This window comes from Erinaceus europaeus, chromosome 10 (genome assembly GCF_950295315.1).
Source record: "Erinaceus europaeus chromosome 10, mEriEur2.1, whole genome shotgun sequence".
Classification (NCBI taxonomy): domain Eukaryota; kingdom Metazoa; phylum Chordata; class Mammalia; order Eulipotyphla; family Erinaceidae; genus Erinaceus; species Erinaceus europaeus.
This window is the reverse complement of record NC_080171.1, coordinates 100,469,558-100,489,258: the sequence shown is the minus strand read 5'-3', so window position 1 is coordinate 100,489,258 and position 19,701 is coordinate 100,469,558. Positions and strand designations below refer to the sequence as shown.

Sequence of the window (19,701 nt, the reverse complement as noted above, 5' to 3'; positions counted from 1 at the left end):
TGAGTGCACATCATACAATGTGCAAGGACTCTGGTTTGAGCCCCTAGTTCCCACCTACAGGGATAAAGCTTTGTGAGTGGTGAAGCAGTGCTGCAGTTATCTCTCTCTCTCTACCTCTCTCTCTCTCTCTCTCTCATCTCTCCTCTCTCCTCTCTCTCTCTCTCTTTGGCTACCAGGGTTATTGCTGGCACTACGAATCCACTGCTCCTGCCGCTATTTTTTTCGCATTTTATTGGATAGGTCAGAGAGAAATGGAAAGAGGAGAGGAGAGAGAGAGGGAGAGAGAAAGATAGATGCCTGCAGACCTGCTTCACCGCTTGTGAAGCGTCCCCCATGCAGGTGGAGTACCAGGGGCTCGAACCTGGATCCTTGTGCAGGTCCTTGTGCTTAACCGGGTGCACCACCACCCAGCCCCCTGTCTTTCCCTCCCTATCAACTCCTTTCCTCTCCATTTTTGGTTGTCTCTGTCCAATAAATAAAAGACAATTTTTTTAAAAGGGATAAAAAAAAAGCAGTTCAGAGAGGTTGAGCACACACATTAGAGTGTGCAAGAACAAGAGTCCGAGTCCCCAGGCCCTACCTGCAAGAGGAAGCTTCATGAGCAGGAAAGTAATGCTGTAGTCTCTCTCCCTATCTCCCCCTTCCCTTTCAACTTATGTATCTATCCAAAATAAAAAATACATATTAGAAATTTACTCTCTTAAATAAATAAAGAAAGAAAGAAAGAAAGAAAGAAAAAGCAGCTCAGATGGTGGTGCAGTGTGCAGTGAATAAAGTGTTGAACTCTCATATAGGAGGTCCAAACTTCAATCCCAGAATCATATATGCCAGAGTGATGCTCTGGTTCTCTCCATCATTTAATAAATATTTTCTAAAAATAAAGAGACTGTGTCTTTGTGGCTAGAGGAGATAGCTTAAATGGTAGAGCAGACTTGCTTGCCTGAGGTTCCTGGTTCAGTCCCTAGTATTGTGTGCACAGGAGTAATGCTTTGGCTTGGTCTCTCTCTCTCTCTAACTTTATGGTTATTGCTGGGGCTCAGTGCCTGCACTACGAATCCACTGCTCCTGGAGGCCATTTCCCCCCCCCATTTTGTTGCCTTTGTTGTTGTTGTTGCCATTGATGTTGTTGTTGGATAGGACAGAGAGAAATTGAGAGAGGAGGCAAGATAAAGAGGGGGAGAGAAAGACAGACCCCTGCAGACCTGCTTCACTGCTTGTTAAGTGACCTCCCTGCAGGTGGGGAGCCGGGGGCTCAAACCAGGATCCTTATTCTGGGTCCTTGCGCTTTGCATCATCTCTCTCTCTTTCTACCTCATGGGAATCTTTCTCTCTCTCATATGTAATAAATACAACAACAAAAAATTTTTTTAAGAGGGCTGAGCCTTCTCAAGAACCAGTATCCTGGGGGTTGGGCGGTAGCGCAGCAGGTTAAGCACAGGTGGCACAAAGCGCAAGGACCAGCGTGAGGATCTCGATTCGAGTCCCCAGCTCCCCACCTGCAGGGAAATCGCTGAACTAGGTGAAGCAGGTCTGCAGGTGTCTATCTTTCTCTCCCCCTCTCTGTCTTCCCCTCCTCTCTCCATTTCTCTCTGTCCTATCCAACAACAACAACATCAATAACAACAACAATAAAACAACAAGGGCAACAAAAGTGAATAATAAAAAAAAAAGAACCAGTATCCATAGACATTGCCATCCATAGCTTGAGTGTCAGACCCCCACTGGCTCCCTCCCTGGCTTTCTGAGACACCCCTACCCCCACCGCCTGATTGCAGATATAAGAGCCCTCCTCTCTCAGGATAACATCATCTAGAGCCAGCCCTGAAAGAGAGGTCAGGTAATGATTGTCACTAGTCCTACTGGGGATGAACCCCCAGTACCTATACTCTTTCTCCAGTGCCTGACATATTATGTAGAGTAAGTTCAAATTCTTTCTTTCTCTCTCTCTCTCTCTCTCTCTTTCCCTCCCTCCCTCCCTTCCTCTCTTCTCCCCTTCCTTCCTTCCTTCCTTCCTTCCTTCCTTCCTTCCTTCCTTCCTGCTTTCTTTCTCTTTCTTTCTTGCACTGGAACCTCACACGTGTGCAATTCCTCCAAGTCTACATTTTCATCCTCTAGTTGAGACTACAGCATCAATCCACCATCCATGGACACCATGCCAGTACCATGGTGCTTTCACATGGTGCGGGACCTTGAACCCAGGGCCTGGCAATTAGTAAGGTTCATACCATACTGAGTGAGATGCATTCCAGTGCCCAGAACAAGTTCTAACTGTGAAAGGACAGAAGGGATGAAAGGGAAAGAGGGAGGAGAAGAGAGAGAAGGGAGAAAAGAAGAGAAAGGGAGCACAAAGAGAATTCTTGCTATCAAGCAGAGTGAGGTGTCAGTCACTATCTGACAAGTGAACTCCTGGTTGTGAGGGCCAGGCTGTGCCCTCTCCTTTCTGGATCTACAATTCCATTTCCACGGGAAAAGGGAGGTACAGGGAGGGGAGGGGAGGGGCAGGCAGGAACCTCTGCTCGGTGTTGAAGAGGGCAAAGATGTGCTTGCTTGACATGAAACCCTTCTCCACATCCCGCAGCTTCAGGTTATCCACAGACAGCATGTATTTCTTCTCTTTCTCCTGTAGGGAGAGTGTTGGGATAGTGGGTGAGGTGAGTCCTGCTCTGTGCCAGGGGCCTTTCACACCTGTAGCAGCCCTGAGCTTCTAGGTGCCAGTCCTAACTTCTGATGAGAGCCTGGTCATGGAGCTCTTGGGTGTGTTCAGGCCCTTCCCACCCACGCTACACACAGTCCAGGGCCCAGGAGCCCAGGAGCCCAGGGTGGTGAGGCTGAGGGTAGGTCTTGCACATCCTGCCCTAAGTCAGCCCTGGATACAAGTCTAGCCTGCCCAGCCAGGGACCCCTGCTCTCTTCTCTCTGGGGCCTGCTTTGGATAAGCCTCTGACTTCATTTCCTGACTGCACAGACAGGGAAAGGGGGGCCGGCAGCCCCAGCAGCTTCAAAGGGCTGGCTCAGCCCACTGCCCCTGCTCCCCACTCCCAGCCAACCATGTGTTAGTAATTAGGAGCGCAGCCCAAGCCTGGAGGTGGTGAGGTTGTGTATGTCACATGTGTGTGGCTGTGTGAGCGTGTGTGTGTGTGTGTGTGTGTGTGTGTGTGTGTGTGTGTGTGTGTGAACAAAAGCCTGACCACTCACTCTGCATCATTATTGTGTGTGTGTCTGGTGTTGTGTCTCATCTGCGCATGTGTGTCGGGGGGACATCTAGCACAGCTGTGTGTGTGTCCGTTGTTGAGTCTGTGTGCATGGTGACTGTTCATGTCTGTGAGCTCTTGTGGGATATGTCCAGTGGGCGCCTGTATTCACAGGTACACAGCGGGTGTAGTGGGCTCTGGGGCTTCACCATGGTCTGGGAGATCCTGTGAGTGACTGGCTGGTGGGTGCTATGTGTATGTCTGGAGGGGGCTGCTATGTCTATAGGACAGGGCTCAGGGATCTGTGCCCAGTACCTTGGGGGGGTTCCTAAGAAGGGACTCTGGGAAGAGAGGATGCCTTCAGCTGCCTGTACTTCACTAGATCATTCAATACCACAAGATCCTCGTGGAGGTGGGGTAGGGGTAAGAGTGGGGTTCAGGTGCTATGGGATTGAACTTGGGCCAGCTCCTAGGGTCTCAGGTGGGGGACTGGGTATAGAAGCACCCCACTCCTCCATCCCGTCATCATCTTGTCCACTTCCCTCTGACCCCCCCCCCCCACACACAGTCCAGTCACATAAAGCCCTCTTTATACGAGGCGGGTGGCCGGGAGCCCCAGAGGGCGGTGGGAGGAGGAAGGAGGAAGTTGCACACACAGCCAGAGAACATCTGGAACCATTCGAGGGAGCCCCCCCCTGCTACCCGCCCAGTGCTTTGGGGTTGGACACTAGGTAGGAATGGCATCCTCCCCCAACCCCTCCCTTCCTGCTGGCCAGCCCCCTCCCCAGGCCCCTCCTTCCCAGACACAGCTTTGGCTCACCCCTGCCACGTCAAAGAGGCAGAAAGGGAGTCAGGAGCAGAGAGGGGACCATAGGCTGGCTGGGCTGGGGCAGAGGAGACACTGGGGCTGGGGCTGGAGGGGCTGTGGATCTCCAGGAGAGGGACCGAAGTTTCCACCGGCTGGACAGACGCTGCTGCCTGGAAGGACCAGAGGACAAGTCCACTCCGTCTACCCAGTGTTTAGACTATCTGTTCAGGACTCCCAAATTGTACAGTAGTCTGCACATTGGTTAGGCTGGGCTGGGTTAGACCCTCGGCACCACCACCGGAGAGGAACGCTGGACCAACCTCCATGCGTCATCCCAGAACTGGAGCCTGGAGCTGGGCAGAGGGATTGGGGAGAGCGACTGGGGGGCCGGGTGGAGGTACAGAAGAATGGAGGTGCCAATTTTTATAGGGTGAAGTGAGGGTGCTTGGGTGGCAGAGGATGGCTGAGAAGATGGCGGGGGTGTGGGGGGCAGGGGGGAAGTGAACCAGGGCTGGGGATGTGGGTGCGCCCTGGTGCGCCCTGAGGGTCTCCTTCCTCATCCCAAAGACCAGAGAACTGTCTCTGGCTGGAAAAAGGGGGTAGATCCCCTCCCCCCACCAGCTCAGAACACCTCCATGGCTCCAGCTGTCCTAATAAAAATTTCACTCGTACCCAACACACACACACACACACACACACACACACACACACACACACACACACACCACTCACACACACCACTCAGCAACTGAGGTATACACATTATCACACCCAAACTTTAAATCTTACATCCATACCCCAAGCACACAAACACATTGTAAGCACACACACACACACACACACACACACACACACACACACACACACTCACATCCTGACAAAGGTACACAGCCCACCCCGTCCTTACACCCCCAATACATACATATTTTCAGTTATTCCACACACATACCCTCCCTCCTCAAAGCCACACTACTACATACACATACACACAACCATGGGCTGTGTCAACTCCAAGGCACATGTAGTCTGCCCCCAAATGAACATGTAGACCCTCCTACTCCAAACACTCCCAACACAGCCCCACAGAAATCCCTTGTACCCCCCCTCCCCCAGCAGTGGGGGTCCCCACCTACTCCCACCTCCCACCCCCCATACCACTCAGTGTATGCTTATAGCTTCAGAAAGATGCCCCCCACCCCAGGTAAGATGATAGGTGACCCTCTCAGATCCACTCCCCAGATCCCTAGCACAGCCCGTATCAGGCTCTCAGACCCTGGTCACACAATCCCTGGTCCTGTGTGAGGAGCGCCAGTGTGGGAGCCCAGAAGGTGAAGGGCAACAGAGTACCCTGTCCACCCATGGGGTGTCTAGGAAGCCTGCCTGGGCGACATAGCAGGAAGTGACACCCCCGTCAACATGCCGTTCCACTTCATGCTCTTTCCCTTCCAGGGGCCCCAAGCTCAAGAGAGGCCAGGGTTGGGGTAATGAGGTCCAGATGGTTGGCGCCCCTGCCGGTGACGGTGATGGTGACGGTGACAACAGAGGTCCCCGCCCAAGGTGGGGAGGAGGGGGCTCTGCCCCGGTGACTTGGAGGGGGCAGAGATCAAGATGGGGACTTGAAGATCAAAATCACAGGGCCCCTCACCCCAAGCGTTGCTGCCCTGTAAGGGTGCCCTAGCCTCCAGCAGATCTCAGAGGAAGAAGAGGGTCCCTTCCCCCACTCCTTGGCCAGCTGGAGTTCATTACTACAAGGCCCCCTCCCCCAGTCCTCCCCTTTCTCTCTGGTCACCTCTGGAATCCAGATGTGGAAGCCAAATACACTCATTCTTAAAGGAGACCAGCAACAGGGGAGAGGGGTAGCAGCAGGATCCTGTGTGCTCCAGTGGGCTGCGGGGGTAGGGGCTTCCCCTCACAGGGCCCCATCACTCCCCACCTCTCAGTCTGAAGGCACCCTGGCCATCTTCCTTAGATCAGGGGTCTGGGAAACTGGGGTGTAGGGGTTAATAGGGTGTCTGGCAGCTGGACTTGTATGTGTCATGGGTCTGTGGGGCCCATGGAGGAGGCGGCACGCCCTGGAGCAGGAAAACAGGAAAGGGACTAGGGGGCTGGAAGGGAGGGGGGTCAGGGAGGGGCCCCAGCACCCTGTCCACTCTGTCGAGGTGCTCAGCCCCAAGCTCCCCAGTTCTGCTAAGTGATTGTCTCCTTCCAGTCAGATGGGCCCAGGCTTGCCTGCCTCTGATCCTTGCACCTTACTTCTTTCTACTCAAGTCTTTGGTGGTGTTTTTTTCTTTCTTTTCGGGGGGATAGTGGGGAGGGCACCTTGATGGGGTGGTCCAGTCCATTGGGGTATGAACTTGACTCTGACCACCATCAGGGCCTCTTGATGCCCCGGGCCCCTAACTCACCTCATCATCCTTGTACCAGGACAGATTCTCAGCCGTTAGCACAAACCAGTACTCCTTGGAGCCCCCTTTCATGATGCCAATGTTGTTGATGGTCAACCAGCCCTTTCGGATGACCTGGAAGCACAGGGAGGTGGAGGTCAGGGGGCAGGGGCCAGGGTTCCCGGTAGAGGCTGGGGCAGGCAAAGAGAGGTGCTCAAAAGCCCCCCCTTCCTCCCCCTTTGGAGGTCAGGCTGGTTGAGGAGAGTGGGGGCCAGATATGTCCTGGTTTGAACCATAAGTGGACAGAGTGGGAGAGATGAGGGCAAAGGTCAGCTTAGGATAAAGAGCCCTCTGACAGTCAAAGCCATCAGAGCAGGTGACTGGTGACCTTGGTGGAGGGCAAGATCCCCATCTCTAAAAGCTGACCCTAGATGGTAAACTAAGCTATACAACTGAGCATCTTTTCAACTTCAGATCCAAGTTCTTCTAAGACTTGTCTGTGACCACAGGAACTTTGCACGTGCTGCCTATAAAGTACTTTTCCTGTTTGCTTAGCAAATTTCAACTCATCCTCTGGGTATCAACTCAGGAGTCACACCTTTTGGCCTTTCCCAGCCTCCAGTGTAAGACAGGACCCCCATCATAATCTTTTTTTTTTTCTTTAAAGCACTGCTCAATTCTGGCTTAAAGAGGTGCCAGGGATTGAACCTGGGACCTCTGAGCCTCAAGCAAGAAAATCTGTTGCCTTACTTATGGTACTTTCTCTCTAGCCCACACTGGCACACCCCAGGGCCTTACAGGTCCTGTGTACCTTGTATCTGGTAGATAGGAAGGAAGGTCAGGAAATATTTATGGCATGGAGACATGGAAGTAGGCCAACAAGATAGTCTACTTGGATAGTGCGCTGCTTTGCTGCGTGTTCAACATCAGGTTCATCCCCCCATCAGTTCTTAGTTTGAAGGAAGTTTCAATCCTGTGATTTTTCTCTCTCTCTTTCTCTCCCTCCCTCCCTTCCTCCCTCAACCCCTCTACCCCTCTACCTCTATCTGAAAAAGTCAGCTCAGAGTGGTGACAACAATAACAAAAAGACATGAGAGCTAAGAAAATAGGATTGGGGGGATGGGGAAGGGGGGCAAAAAAAATAGGATTGGAGGTTTTTGGCCCCAGGTCCTGGACAGGAGTGGAGGAATAAGAGTGGAGTTTGGGTGGGAGATGTGCAGTCCTCCCCCTGGGGGAAACCCAGAAGAATAACAGCAAAGGCTTCTATTGGCAGAGCAGTTATCCTATGACTGTGCAGGGCCATCACCACAGACCAGTCTCTGCAGGTTCACTCTCCAGACCCTGATGGGCTTAGGAGTGCCTTTCCCTCCCCTGGCCTCGGTCTCAGAGCGCCCAGAAAATCCCCACAGAGCCTGGGGCATTGCAGGACAGTCCTCTGGGGGCAAGCTGACTTCTTTGTTGTTGTTTTGACCCTAGGACTTGTTCCTGTATGGATTCCACTGCTCCAGGGGGATATTCTGCTTATTTATTTGTTTGTTTTAGCAACTTCAGACAAAAAGAGACAGAGACAGCTAGAGAGGTGACTCAGCTAGTGGAGTGCTGGGTTTACATGGCTGAGGTTTCCTGAGGTTCCTGGTTGAGTCATCACATGTATGGGAGTGGTACTCTGGCTTCTCTCTGTCTCGTGTGAGACTTTCTATTTCTCTCATATGTAATAAAGAAAATAAATCTTTAAAAGTGAGGGGTAGGGAGGAAGAGAAGCGCACACAGATTGAGGAGAGGAGGAGATACAACGGGGCTTCCCCTTGGTGCTACACGTGGTATTCCCATGTGGTATGGGAGGCTTGAACCTGGGACCTTGAGCATTGTGAAGTGTGAGCTATCTTTCAGCCTCCAGGCTTACTTCTGAGTGTCAGAGTCCTCCTGAGTTTCTTTACTCCTCTCCAGCTTCCCTGACAAGCTTGTGGAGGAGCTGCCTTAGCTGTTATTAGGGCCCAGAGCCATACATCCTGTGCCCCTCTCTCAACTATGCTGGCCAACTGGACTCCTTCAACATTTTGTTGCTGTTTATTTACGACATTGCTAAAAGAAATAGAGAAGGACATACAGAAGTTTTACTGTTTTAATTTATTATTTTTAAATGGACTCCTTTTGTTTATTTGACTTTTAAAGACATGGAGAAATATTTATTTAATTAGGAAAGAGATACTGAGAGAAAGATACACAGAGAGAGAAAAACTGAGACCAGAGCACTGCTCAGTTATGGTTTATGGTGGTGCTGGGGGTTGAATCTGTTGAATCTGGGACCTTTGGTGCCTCAGACATGAAAGCTTTTGTGCATAACTCTCATTCTATCCCTCCCGTCATTTTTGTCAGTGTCCGAAGCTCAACTTCTGGCATCCTACCTCAAGACTGGACTAGCAGATGTTGTCAACCTTTCCTGATCTGGCTTCTAGTCTTTGTCATTCTCCAGCTATCCTCTCTTCCTTGCTATCCAAGTCTTTCCTTACAGGCCCCTTGCATCAGGGTAATAGAACATTCATTAATTCTTTTCATGCACTGAGCATCTCTTGTGTTCCAGGCACTGGGATGGGAGTTAAAGATATACCTATAAATAAGAGAGATTGGCCTGCTTTTTCATGGGGTTGGGAGGAAACACAGAGTGAAGCCAATGATTACACCAATATCTAGATTATTACAAAGGCACTATACTGTGGTTTTGGAAAAGTTTAGGACCCTGGCTCATGTGTATAAGTAGGGTGAGAGAGGACTGCTGATAAGTGATACCTCAACGGAAAGATAAAGACAGAAGAGGTGAGGAGGGGCTTATCTCAATGCTACATTCATATCTTTTTTTTTAGAAAAAGTTTACTCATTAATGAGAGACAAAAATTTAAAGCATCACTCTGGTGCAGTTGATACCATGGATAAAACTTGGAACCTCATGCTTGAGGGTTCAATGCTTTATCCACTGCCCCAACATCCAGGTCACAGTATTTAATTCATGTCTTAACTTAGTTCTCTGGTATGAATGGCCATCAGCTGTCTTGTGGCCCAGGAAATGGCACCATGAATAAAACATTGGTTTCTTAAGCACAAGGTTCTGAGTTCAATCCCCAGAATTTCATATGCCAGAGGGATGGTTCTCCCTATCGTCTCCTTCTCTCTCTCATACAACAACAATAGCAAAAGCAAATCAAAACAAACAAAAAACCAGCTTGACTCCTTCGATCAGAGATATAGCTAACCAAGTTGGAAGTCTGCTTTGCCACGAGAATATCCCAGGTTTGAACCCTTTCTCCACAAAGTGGCACCAGAAGAAACCCCAGTGCTGTGGTATCTCTTCAACTCCCTCCCTCTATCTCTCTCTCTGTGAATGAAAAGTGGCCTAAAGGGTGAAACTATATATATGAAAGGCCCTGATTCTGTGACAATAATAATAATCATCCATCCACCCATCCACATATCCAACAGAGATTTAAGGAGCCCCTACTCAATACTGAATCCCTGTCAAGGATGTTTATTCACAATGCCCCCATGGTTTATCTCTGACTGACATGCAGGCTCAGCTTACGCTCACTGCTGGCCAGGTTGATGGACTGTGTCCAGCTTGGCTGTGCTTTGGGTTTGAGTGCATGTGTGGACACCTATGTGCTCATGTGTGTAAGTGGTCCAAGCTAAAGGGTGCCCGCTAGCCCCCTGCACATCCCCAGTACAGATGCCCTCCCTCTCCCCCCACCCACTACACAAGCCAAGAATCCCAGTCCTGATACTCACCAGAATCTCATCCTGCAAAGAGGTAACCATAGCAACCACGAGAAGCATCGGGAAAGAGGAGAGAGGGTTACTGAGGCTGAAAGGGAGGCTGTGGCTGGCAGTTGACACATTTTCTGGCCCCGGTGGAACCCTTCCCCTTGGAGGAGAGACTCTCAGAGCTTGGCATCCATCCAGTAACATCCATCCCTCGGACTGGACCCTGGGGTTCACTTACCTGGTTCCCTGAAGTCTTCTTCTTGCTCATCTGGTTGCTCCGCTGCTGAGCACTAGTGGAAAGAGAGGGAGAAGTCCCAGAATCTCTCCACTTAAGAGGCCCAGCTCCACTGCCACTGGTAGTGGGGGCTGGAGCCAGAGGGCACACCAGGAAACCCACTACCCCCTATACCCACAGAAGCATCACTTTTTTTCTACCAGGAATACTCACTTGGCAAAGCCTATGAAGTCCTCGTGGTTGGTATTCATGTAAGCCAGCTCAATATCTATGAGGAGCATAACCTTCAAGGACACGCCAGTCAGCAGGCAAGCGGAAGAGATGCCAGACTTTTACAATTCATGAAAGGCTGGGAGGAACAACTTGCAACACACGTGGAATCCTTGATCAATAAATCCTCACTCCAAAACCCACTCACACATTACAGGATCCATAATACGCAAAGAGTTCCCACAAGTCAATAAGTGAAAGATAAAAAATGCAAATCTGCAGTCTGAGAGGTGGTATAATGGATAAAGCATTGGACTCTCAAGTGTGAGGTCCCAAGTTCAATCCCTGATATTGTAAGTGTTGGAGTTATGCTCTTTCCCTTATAACAATAAAAAACAAATAAGAAAAAAAAGCAAACTGGGGGTTGGAAGCCTAATCAGGAGGTGAAGTGTATCCATCCATGTGCAATCCCAGGTTTTAGTCCCACCACATAAACTCTCCAGGTTAAAAATGAGTGCTGTTTCACAGAGGGCAGAGTGGGGCTTTGGTCTCTCTCAAAATTTTTTTTTAATTTTATTTATTCATTTTTTATATATTTATTTGTTTTCCCTTTTGTTGCCCTTGTTTTTTTATTGTTGTAGTTATTGATGTCGTCATTGGGTAGGACAGAGAGAAATGGAGAGAGGAGGGGCAGACAGAGAGGAGAAGAGAAAGATAAGACACCTGCAGACCTGCTTCACCGCCTGTGAAACAACTCCCCTGCAGGTGGGGAGCCGGGGGCTTGAACCGGGATCCTTATCCTGGTCCTTACGCTTTGCGCCATGTGCGCTTAACCCACATGTGCTACCACCCGACTCCCTTTCTCTCAAAATTTAAAAATTAGGTTTGTTCTCAGGTACTGCATTAAAACAAAAATAAATGCAAATAGAGACAGAGAACATGAGTAATTCATGGAAGAAGTACATATAACCAACATGGACTTATACAAGCAAATCCCTATTAATAATAAATATTGGTCATAATCAGTGTGGGCACAAATGTGGGAAGAAGGACTCCATCCCATTCTGTTGTTGGAAGTATCAATTAGCATTACGTTCTTGGAGGACAGTTTGGCAATATTTAACATTGAAGTGCCTCACTCACTTCTAGAACTATGTATTATAGATAAGCTCACAAAGTGAGCACAGGTGTGTGTGTGTGTGTGTGTGTGTGTGTGTGTGTGTGCATGCACAGTCGGTATAGTTTCTAACAGAAGAAAGTTGGGAAGAAGGTAAAGCAGATTATAGGAGACTCTAAGCAATGAAGCACCCAACAGCTATTCAAAATGAAGCAAAGTCTAGGTTTTAGTATAGAAGATCCCCTTTGGAAATGACTGAGAGTGATGAGATTGATGATTAGGTTTCGATGGCAGTGACTACTACTGAGTTGCAGTCCAGGTCCTGTAGGCTTTTGTGAACCTTAGGTCTATCTTCACTGAGCCTCGGGCTTCTTATATGAAGTCTTTCTGCCCCCTAGGGGTGGGGTAATAACTACTTAGTAGACATTAGATACCACAACTAATTTTAGAGAAAAGGGAGGAAAACAGGGGTGAGGTTAAGCCACATCTAAATAGAGCACATACATTACAAGGACCTGAGTTTAAGTTCCCAGCTGGGGGTGGGATCTTCACAAGTGGTAAATAGTGCTGAAGGTGTTTCTCTTTCTTTCTCCCTCTCTATCTCATTTTCTCCGTTTTCTCTGTCTCTATCCAAAAGTGTGTGTGTATATATATATATTCCCATTTTATTGAATAGGACAGAAATAAATTGAGAGGAGGAGGAGACAGGGGGGAAATAAAGATACCTGCAGACCTACTTCACCGCTTGCGAAGTAACCCCTGCAGGTAGGGAGCTGGGGGCTCAAACTGGGATCCTTACATTTTGTGCCATGTGCGCTTAACCCAGTGCACTACCACCTGGCCCCATGTATATATATATATATAATTTATTTATTTGTTTTGCCTCCAGAGTTATTGCTGGGGCTCAGCACCTGCACCATGAATCCACTGCTCCTGGAGGCCATTTTTTTCCCCTTTTGTTGTTGTGGTTATTATTATTGTTGTTATTGACATCATTGTTGTTGGATAGGACAGAGAGAAATGGAGAGAGGAGGAGAAAACAGAGAGGGGGAGAGAAAGACAGATACCTGCAGACCTGCTTCACTGCTCATGAAGCAACCCCCCTGCAGGTGGGAAGTCGGGGGCTCGAACCGGGATTCTTACTCTGGTCCTTGGGCTTTGTGCCGTGTGTGCTTAACCTGCTGCACTACTGCCCCACCCCCCAAATATATTTTTTAAAAAGGTGAAGGAGAGATGGCAGGACTACAGTTTTCTAGAATAAAGATGGACTCTGGAGTCCATGTCTGCTTTCAAAATTATGGAAGGGGGCACAGTAACCTGTGATCAGTGTTTGTTTTGTGAGAATGTTGAGGATAAGGAGTAAAGATGCAGGAACATTGCTTAGTACTTTCCTCACTCCTCCTGGCTGCATGTTTTATGGTTGTTTTTTTTAATCACATCTGTAACTAAGAAGGGATCAATCAGGATTTTATAACACAACAGTGAAAATGTAAGTAATTAGGGACAGCACCAAGGTGGAGAAGAGGGCTATGAGGACAGAGGCTAGGAATTAGGAGCCCGAAGTGCACACAGACAGGTGACTGAGATGGACACGGAAAAGGGGACCGGCCTGTGAGCTTTAGGAGGGCCAGAGGGGGCCTCTCATCTCTCCTGCTCTAGCTCGGAAGTAGCCCTTTGTGAATATGCTTGTGGTTGAGCTAATAAATGAATACTTGATAAATAACTACATAAAGGGGGTGGCTTTTAGAAATGTAAAATGGGGAGTCAGGCGGTAGCGCAGCAGGTTAAGTGCATGTGGCACAAAGCGCAAGGACCAACATAAGGATTCTGGTTCCAGCCCCCGGCTCCCCACCTGCAGGTGAGTCGCTTCACAAGCAGTGAAGCAGGTCTGCCGGTGTTTTTTTTTTTCCCCTTCTCTGTCTTCCCCTCCTCTCTCCATTTCTCTCTGTCCTGTCCAACAACGACAGCATCAATAACAACAATAAAACAACAAGGACAACAAAAGGGAATAAATAAATAAATAAATAAATAAATAAATATTTAAAAAAGAAATGTAAAATGACCCAGAGAAACAGAAGAGACCCAAAGAGAGAGAACTAGAAGAATAATGTCGGAAGCTGCAAAGTAGATGGAAGAATGGAAAATGGATTTGTTGACAGTCTTTGCAGCCTAACGTGTAGCCTATTCTTGAGGACGTGCTGTGTGGATTTGAAAAGAACATGTACTCCAGTTTCTTGGGGTGAAGAGCTCTGAAAATGTCCAGGAGGTCTAGTCTGTCTATCTCTTCGGTTAATTCTCTTGTTTCTTTGTTGATTCTCTGCTTAGTTGATCTGTCTAAGTATGAGAGTGGGTTGTTGAAGTCTTCTATTATTACTGTGTATTATTACTGATGTATTTCTGTAGGTCTTTCAGTAAGTGTTTGATGTATTTAGACGGGCCCTTATTGGGTGCATAGATGTTAATAATTGTTAAATCCTGATTGACTGATCCTCGGATCATTATGTAATGACCTCCCCTATCTTTCATTACTTTATTTAACTGTTGTGTCAGAAATGAGAATGGCTGTTCCTGCTTTTTTTTTGTGGTCCATTAGCCTGTATGATAGTTTTCCATCCTTTCACTTCAAGTCTGTGTTTGTCTTGTTGGGCCAGGTAGGATTCTTGCAAACAGATGCCCCCACCAATGTGTCCTGAGCCCCACCTCCCAAGTTCCCTACTCCACTAGGGAAAGAAAGAGACAGGCTCGGAGTATGGGTCGACCTGTCAATACCCATGTTCAGCAGGGAAACAATTACAGAAGCCAGACCTCCCACCTTCTGCATCTCATAATGATCCTGGGTCCATACTCCCAGAGGGATAAAGAATAGGAAAGCTATCAAGGGAGGGGATTGGATATGGAGCTCTGGTGGTAGGAACTGTGTGGAGTTGTGCCCCTCTTAACCTATGGTCTTATCAAAATTTCCATTTTATAAATAAAAATTTAAAAAGAATGGAAAATGGAAAATATAGGTGTGGGTGTGGAGTCCTCAAAAAAACTAGACATAGAATCACTGTATGATCTAACAGTTTCTTTCTGGGGTCTTTATATCATATAGAATTGAAAGCAGAGGGGAGCCAGGAGGTGGTGCACCTAGTTGAGGGCACATATTGCAATGTGCAAGGATCCAGGTTCGAGCCCCTGGTCCCCACCTGCAGGGGGAAAGCTTTGCAAGTGGTGAAACAGTGTTGCAGGTGTCTCTCTCTCTCCCTCTCTATCTCCCCTTCCCTCTTGATTTCTTTTTTTAATTTTTTTTTAATATTTATTTTCCCTTTTGTTGCCCTTGTTGTTTTATTGTTGTAGTTATTATTGTTGTTATTGATGTCATTATAGTTGGATAGGACAGAGAGAAATGGAGAGAGGAGGGGAAGACAGAGAGGGGGAGAGAAAGATAGACACCTGCAGACCTGCTTCACCGCCTGTGAAGCTACTTCCCTGCAGGTGAGGAGCCGGGGGCTCAAACCCGGATCCTTACACGGGTCCTTGCGCTTCGTGCCACGTGTACTTAACCCGCTGCACTACCACCCGACTTCCCCCTCTTGATTTCTGGTTGTCTCTATCCAGTAAATAAATAAAGATAATTTAAAAAAAAGAATTAAATGCAGAGGCTTAAAAGAGATTGTTGTACACTGAAATTTATAGAAGCTTTACTAACTATAGACAAAATATGGAAGCAGTTCAACTGAACAAACAAAATGTGGTATCCACATTTAATTGAGTTATTCAGGGCTTGGAAGATACAGCACCAAATAACATGCTTGAGGCTCAGAAGGCCTCAGTTCAATTCCCAGTGCCACCATAGGCCAGAACTGAGCAGTGTTCTGATCTTGCTGTCTCTCTCTCTCACCAATTAAAATGAATAATTTTTTAAAATCATATTTATTTATTTATTTATTTACTTATTTATTTCACAAAGACAGCCAGAAATTTAGAGGGAAGGGGATGATAAGAGGGAGAGAGACAGAGAGACACCTGAAATACTGCTTCACCACTTGCAAAGCTTTCCCCCTGCAGGTAAGGACCAGGGGCTTGAACCTGGGTCCTTGTGCATTGTACCAAGTGCGCCACCACCTGGCCTCCAATAAATCTTTTTTTTTTTTTTTTTGCCTCCAGGATTATTGATAGGGCTCAGTGCCTGCACTACAAATCCACTGCTCCTAGAGACCATTTTTTTCCCATTTTGTTGCCCTTATTGTTTATAATCATTCTTGTTATCATTGCTGTTGTTATTGATGTCATTGTTGTTGGATAGGACAGAGAGAAATGGAAAGAGGAGGGGAAGACAGAGAGGTGGAGAGAAAGATAGACACCTGCAGACTTGCCTCACAGCCTGCGAAGCGACCCCCAGCAGGTGGGGAACCAGGGGCTCAAACCGGAATCCTTGAGCCGGTCCTTGCGCTTTGTGCCATGTGTGCTTAACCCGCTGTGCTACCGCCTGGCCCCCCAATAAATCTTCTTTAAAGAAGTATTACTCAACCTTAAAGAGGAAGAAAATCCAAATGCATGTAACAAGATGGATGACTTTCTAGAACATTATGCTCAATGAAATAAGCTAAACACAGGATACATAAGCATGATTCCATGTATGTGAGATGACAAGAGTAGTCAAATTCATAGAAATAGGATGGTGAGGAAGAAACAGGGGGGTTTTCATAGGAGACAGTTTCACTTTGGGAAAATGGAAAAAATGTTCAGGATATGGATGGTGGTGATGATTGCAAAGCAATCTTAAGAATGGGCAACACAAGGCCAGAAAAATAGCTCATCGGGCTAGTGCGCTGCTTTGGCATGGGCATGACCCAGGTTCCAGTAGGGACCCCACTCCACACTGAAGGAAGCTTCAATGCTGTGGTCTTCTCTCTCTGCCTCTCTATTTGATCTGAAAAAATCTACCCAAAGTGGTGAGAACCCCAAGATGATAAAGAAAAAAAGAATTGGCTACACAGTACATAAGACCACACACACACATTTTTTCTAATCTGGGATATCACTGGGGCTGTAATATAAACTGAACCCACTGCTCCCAGCAACCAATTTTTTTTACTTAGTAGAAGGAGAGAGAAGTTGAGAGGGAGGGAGGAAATAGAGAAGGGGAGAGAGAAAGAGAGAGAGACTTGATTGTGAAGCTTTCCTTCTGTAGGTGAGGACTGGTGGTTTGAACTTGAGTCCTTGTTCTTGGTAACATGTGCACTCAACCAGACGCATCACTCACTGCCCAGGTCCCATATTGGGTGTGGGAAAAGCCATGACACGTTTTTGCATAGAAAAAATAAATTATGAGTCTTTTGAGAATCATATATATTTTTCTTAATAAAAACGAGAGAGAAAGAATAAATAAAATGAGAGAGTCGGGCGGTAGCGCAGCAGGTTAAGCGCACATGGCACAAAGAGCAAGGACTGGTGTAAGGATCCCAGTCCGAGCTGCCGGCTCCCCACCTGCAAGGGAGTCGCTTCACAGGTGGTGAAGCAGGTCTGCAGGTATTCCCCGCCCCCATCTTCCTCTCCTCTCTCCATTTCTCTCTGTCCTAACAACGATGACACCAATAATTACAACAATAATAACTACAACAACAATAAAAGAACAAGGGTAACAAAAGGGAAGAAACAAATACATTTTTAAAAAGAATAAATAAAATGAGAGAGAAGTAGAGGTGGAGGTGAATGAGACCAAGAGAAAGTGAGCACCAGAGGAAAAAGCTCATGGGAGGGAGTTGGGCAGTAGTGCAGCTGGTTAAGTACAGGTGGCATAAAGCGAAAGGAACCCAGTTCGAGCCTCCGGATTCCCACCTGCAGGGGAGTAGCTTCACAAGCAGTGAAGCAGGTCTACAAGTGTCTTTCTCTCCCCCTCTCTGTCATCCCCATCTCTCTCCATTTCTCTCTGTCCTATCCAACAAAGACAACATCAATAACAACAGCAATAAAACAACAAGGGCAACAAAAGAGAAAATGAATAAATAAATATTAAAACAATAAAAAAGAGCTCATGGGAAGGGTGAGAAGTAATGGCAGAGGCCTGGCTCACCTGTTCCTTGGTTCGGCCCTCACGCTCTCGAATATGGGTGGTCACAATGCGCTCCATCTCCTCCCGCAGCCGTGGGTACTGCTGGAGCTGAGAAGGGTGGGAGGCAAGAAAGCCACGTACACAGGGGGCATAGGCAGAGAGCACCCAAACCCCACCAGAGTCCAGGGACCCAGGGACATGGAAGGAAGGCACACACAGAATGCCCGAGAAGGGGGAAAAGAGACTTAGGGTCCCAGAAAGCTGACGGCAGCAAACCATGGCTAGCCTTTCCCCTTGAATGTGGGCTCCAAGTGGCAATTCAAACATCTTTCTGGTTCCATGCCCTCTTTACTGGCCTACCTGGGTAACTTGGGACTGGGGCAAGCTATGGAAAGCAGTTCCTACAGGCTGAAATGCCCTGGGAATCTGCTGCTCCTCACTGCCATCTCGGTGGCTGCCATCTCAGAAGACATATTTGATTAAGGCCTTTGTTTGGGTGAACCTGAACTCTGAAAGCTTTCACCCACCCTCAGAGCTAACCCTTGCCCCCAACCCCTTTTTTTTTTTGCCTCCAGGATGATCACTGGGGCTCGGTGCCAAGCACTACGAATCCACGACTCCTGAGGCCACTTTTTCTTCCCATCTTATTTGATATATCAGAGAACAATTGAGAGGGGAGGGGGGGACATCGAGGAAGAAAGATTGACATCTGGAGCTGCTTCACTACTTGTGAAGCGTCCTCCCTATAGGTGGGGAGCAGGGGCTTGAACCTGAGTCCTTGCGCATAATATATGTGCGCTTAACCATGTGTGCCACTGCCTGGCCCCAACCTTTGCCTTCTCAAAGGCTTAGAGGGACAGTTTTAGGTAAGAAATCAGGCCAGGAACATCGTCAACATTCTATCCAGGAAGAATCTGGGGAGGGCAGGGCCCAAGGTGCCAGTTGGCCTCCTGAGTCAGGCTGGGGACAGGCAATGCTCCTTGTCAGAGCTGGGGAGAGGGCAGGGGAAGACTGGCAGTCATACAAGAGGACATGCAGGAGCCACAGCAAGGACATGCAAGGGTGTGGGGGGGGGCATGCGGAGTGGGGGTGCCAGCAGCATGAGCAGTACCCCGCGGGGGCCTGGCTGGGCTCCAGGCCCTCTTGGTGGGGTCCACCCAGTTTTGCCTCCCTTTGCACGCCCCATTCTGACACTATCAACCCCAGTCTTGTCTGCTGGATTTGAGCTGGCCAACCCTCATCCTACTCCTTTGGGGTGGGAACTTGTCAGTACCCATGTCCCTCCAGTTTTTAATCAGCTGAGGCCAATGTGGAAGATGCTCCAAAGCCTTTCCCCTCTGCCTGGGAACTTTGCCCTCAGCCCAGTTGGTTCTGGACAAAGCCAAGGTTGACTCATTGTTCCCCAGGACTGTCAGATGTCACCTCCTCTAGATAGCTTTCTCCACACCTCATCCCTGTTGGGGAGGGACCTCCCTGTGCTCTCGCTCCTAACCTGGGTCAACAAACTTGGTCAGGTTGCCCTGAAGGCAGAAGCAGGGCCAGGTGCACCACCAGTGCTCCAAGGGGCTATGTGGGAAGAATGAGGGAATGAATGAAGGATGTGGATGTTTTGCCCTCCTTGCCAGAGGGAGTGACACCTGCTCCACTGCCCTCTGGTTCAGGAACTAGAACCTTCCTGGGGGAGTGGGACACACTGAGTTGCCACAGGGCCCTTTAGTTCTGTTGACCCACCCTCCTTCCCTTAGTAGCAATGTGGAGTCCAGGTCAGTAAAGCTAGACCCACTTCCATAGCCGGGTCAGGCCCCTCAGCTGGCTGCCCCATGTGGGAAGAGAGCTGGAAGTCAGAGTGCCTGAGTCTCAGGTCACAATTCTGAGGGCAAGATGGAGGCCAAGGAGATGGGCAGAGGACAGAGGCAGAAGGATGGGAAGAGAGCAGGGCCCTGGATGCCAGCCCAGGAGAGGCAGAC

General features: G+C 48.5%; 1 protein-coding gene across 23 annotated transcripts in view; it reads right to left on the bottom strand.

Annotated features, from left to right (window-relative positions):
* Positions 1-19,701, bottom strand: part of DNM1 (dynamin 1) — a 74,936-nt gene that overhangs the window by 8,817 nt on the left and 46,418 nt on the right. For 21 of the 23 annotated variants that reach the window (XR_009552105.1, XR_009552100.1, XR_009552102.1 and 18 more), the window contains exons 11-16: positions 17,756-17,842; positions 10,584-10,654; positions 10,374-10,425; positions 10,160-10,171; positions 6,404-6,517; positions 2,511-2,620 (exon numbers count right to left, since the gene is read on the bottom strand). Coding sequence is in view for 16 of the 23 variants with exons in the window: in XM_060200248.1 (XP_060056231.1) it covers positions 2,511-2,620; positions 6,404-6,517; positions 10,160-10,171; positions 10,374-10,425; positions 10,584-10,654; positions 17,756-17,842 (446 nt within the window). In the remaining 7 variants the exon portion in view is untranslated. The remainder of the gene's footprint in view (positions 1-2,510; positions 2,621-6,403; positions 6,518-10,159; positions 10,172-10,373; positions 10,426-10,583; positions 10,655-17,755; positions 17,843-19,701) is intronic. The other 2 variants (XM_060200236.1, XM_060200234.1) reach the window with 1 other exon arrangement.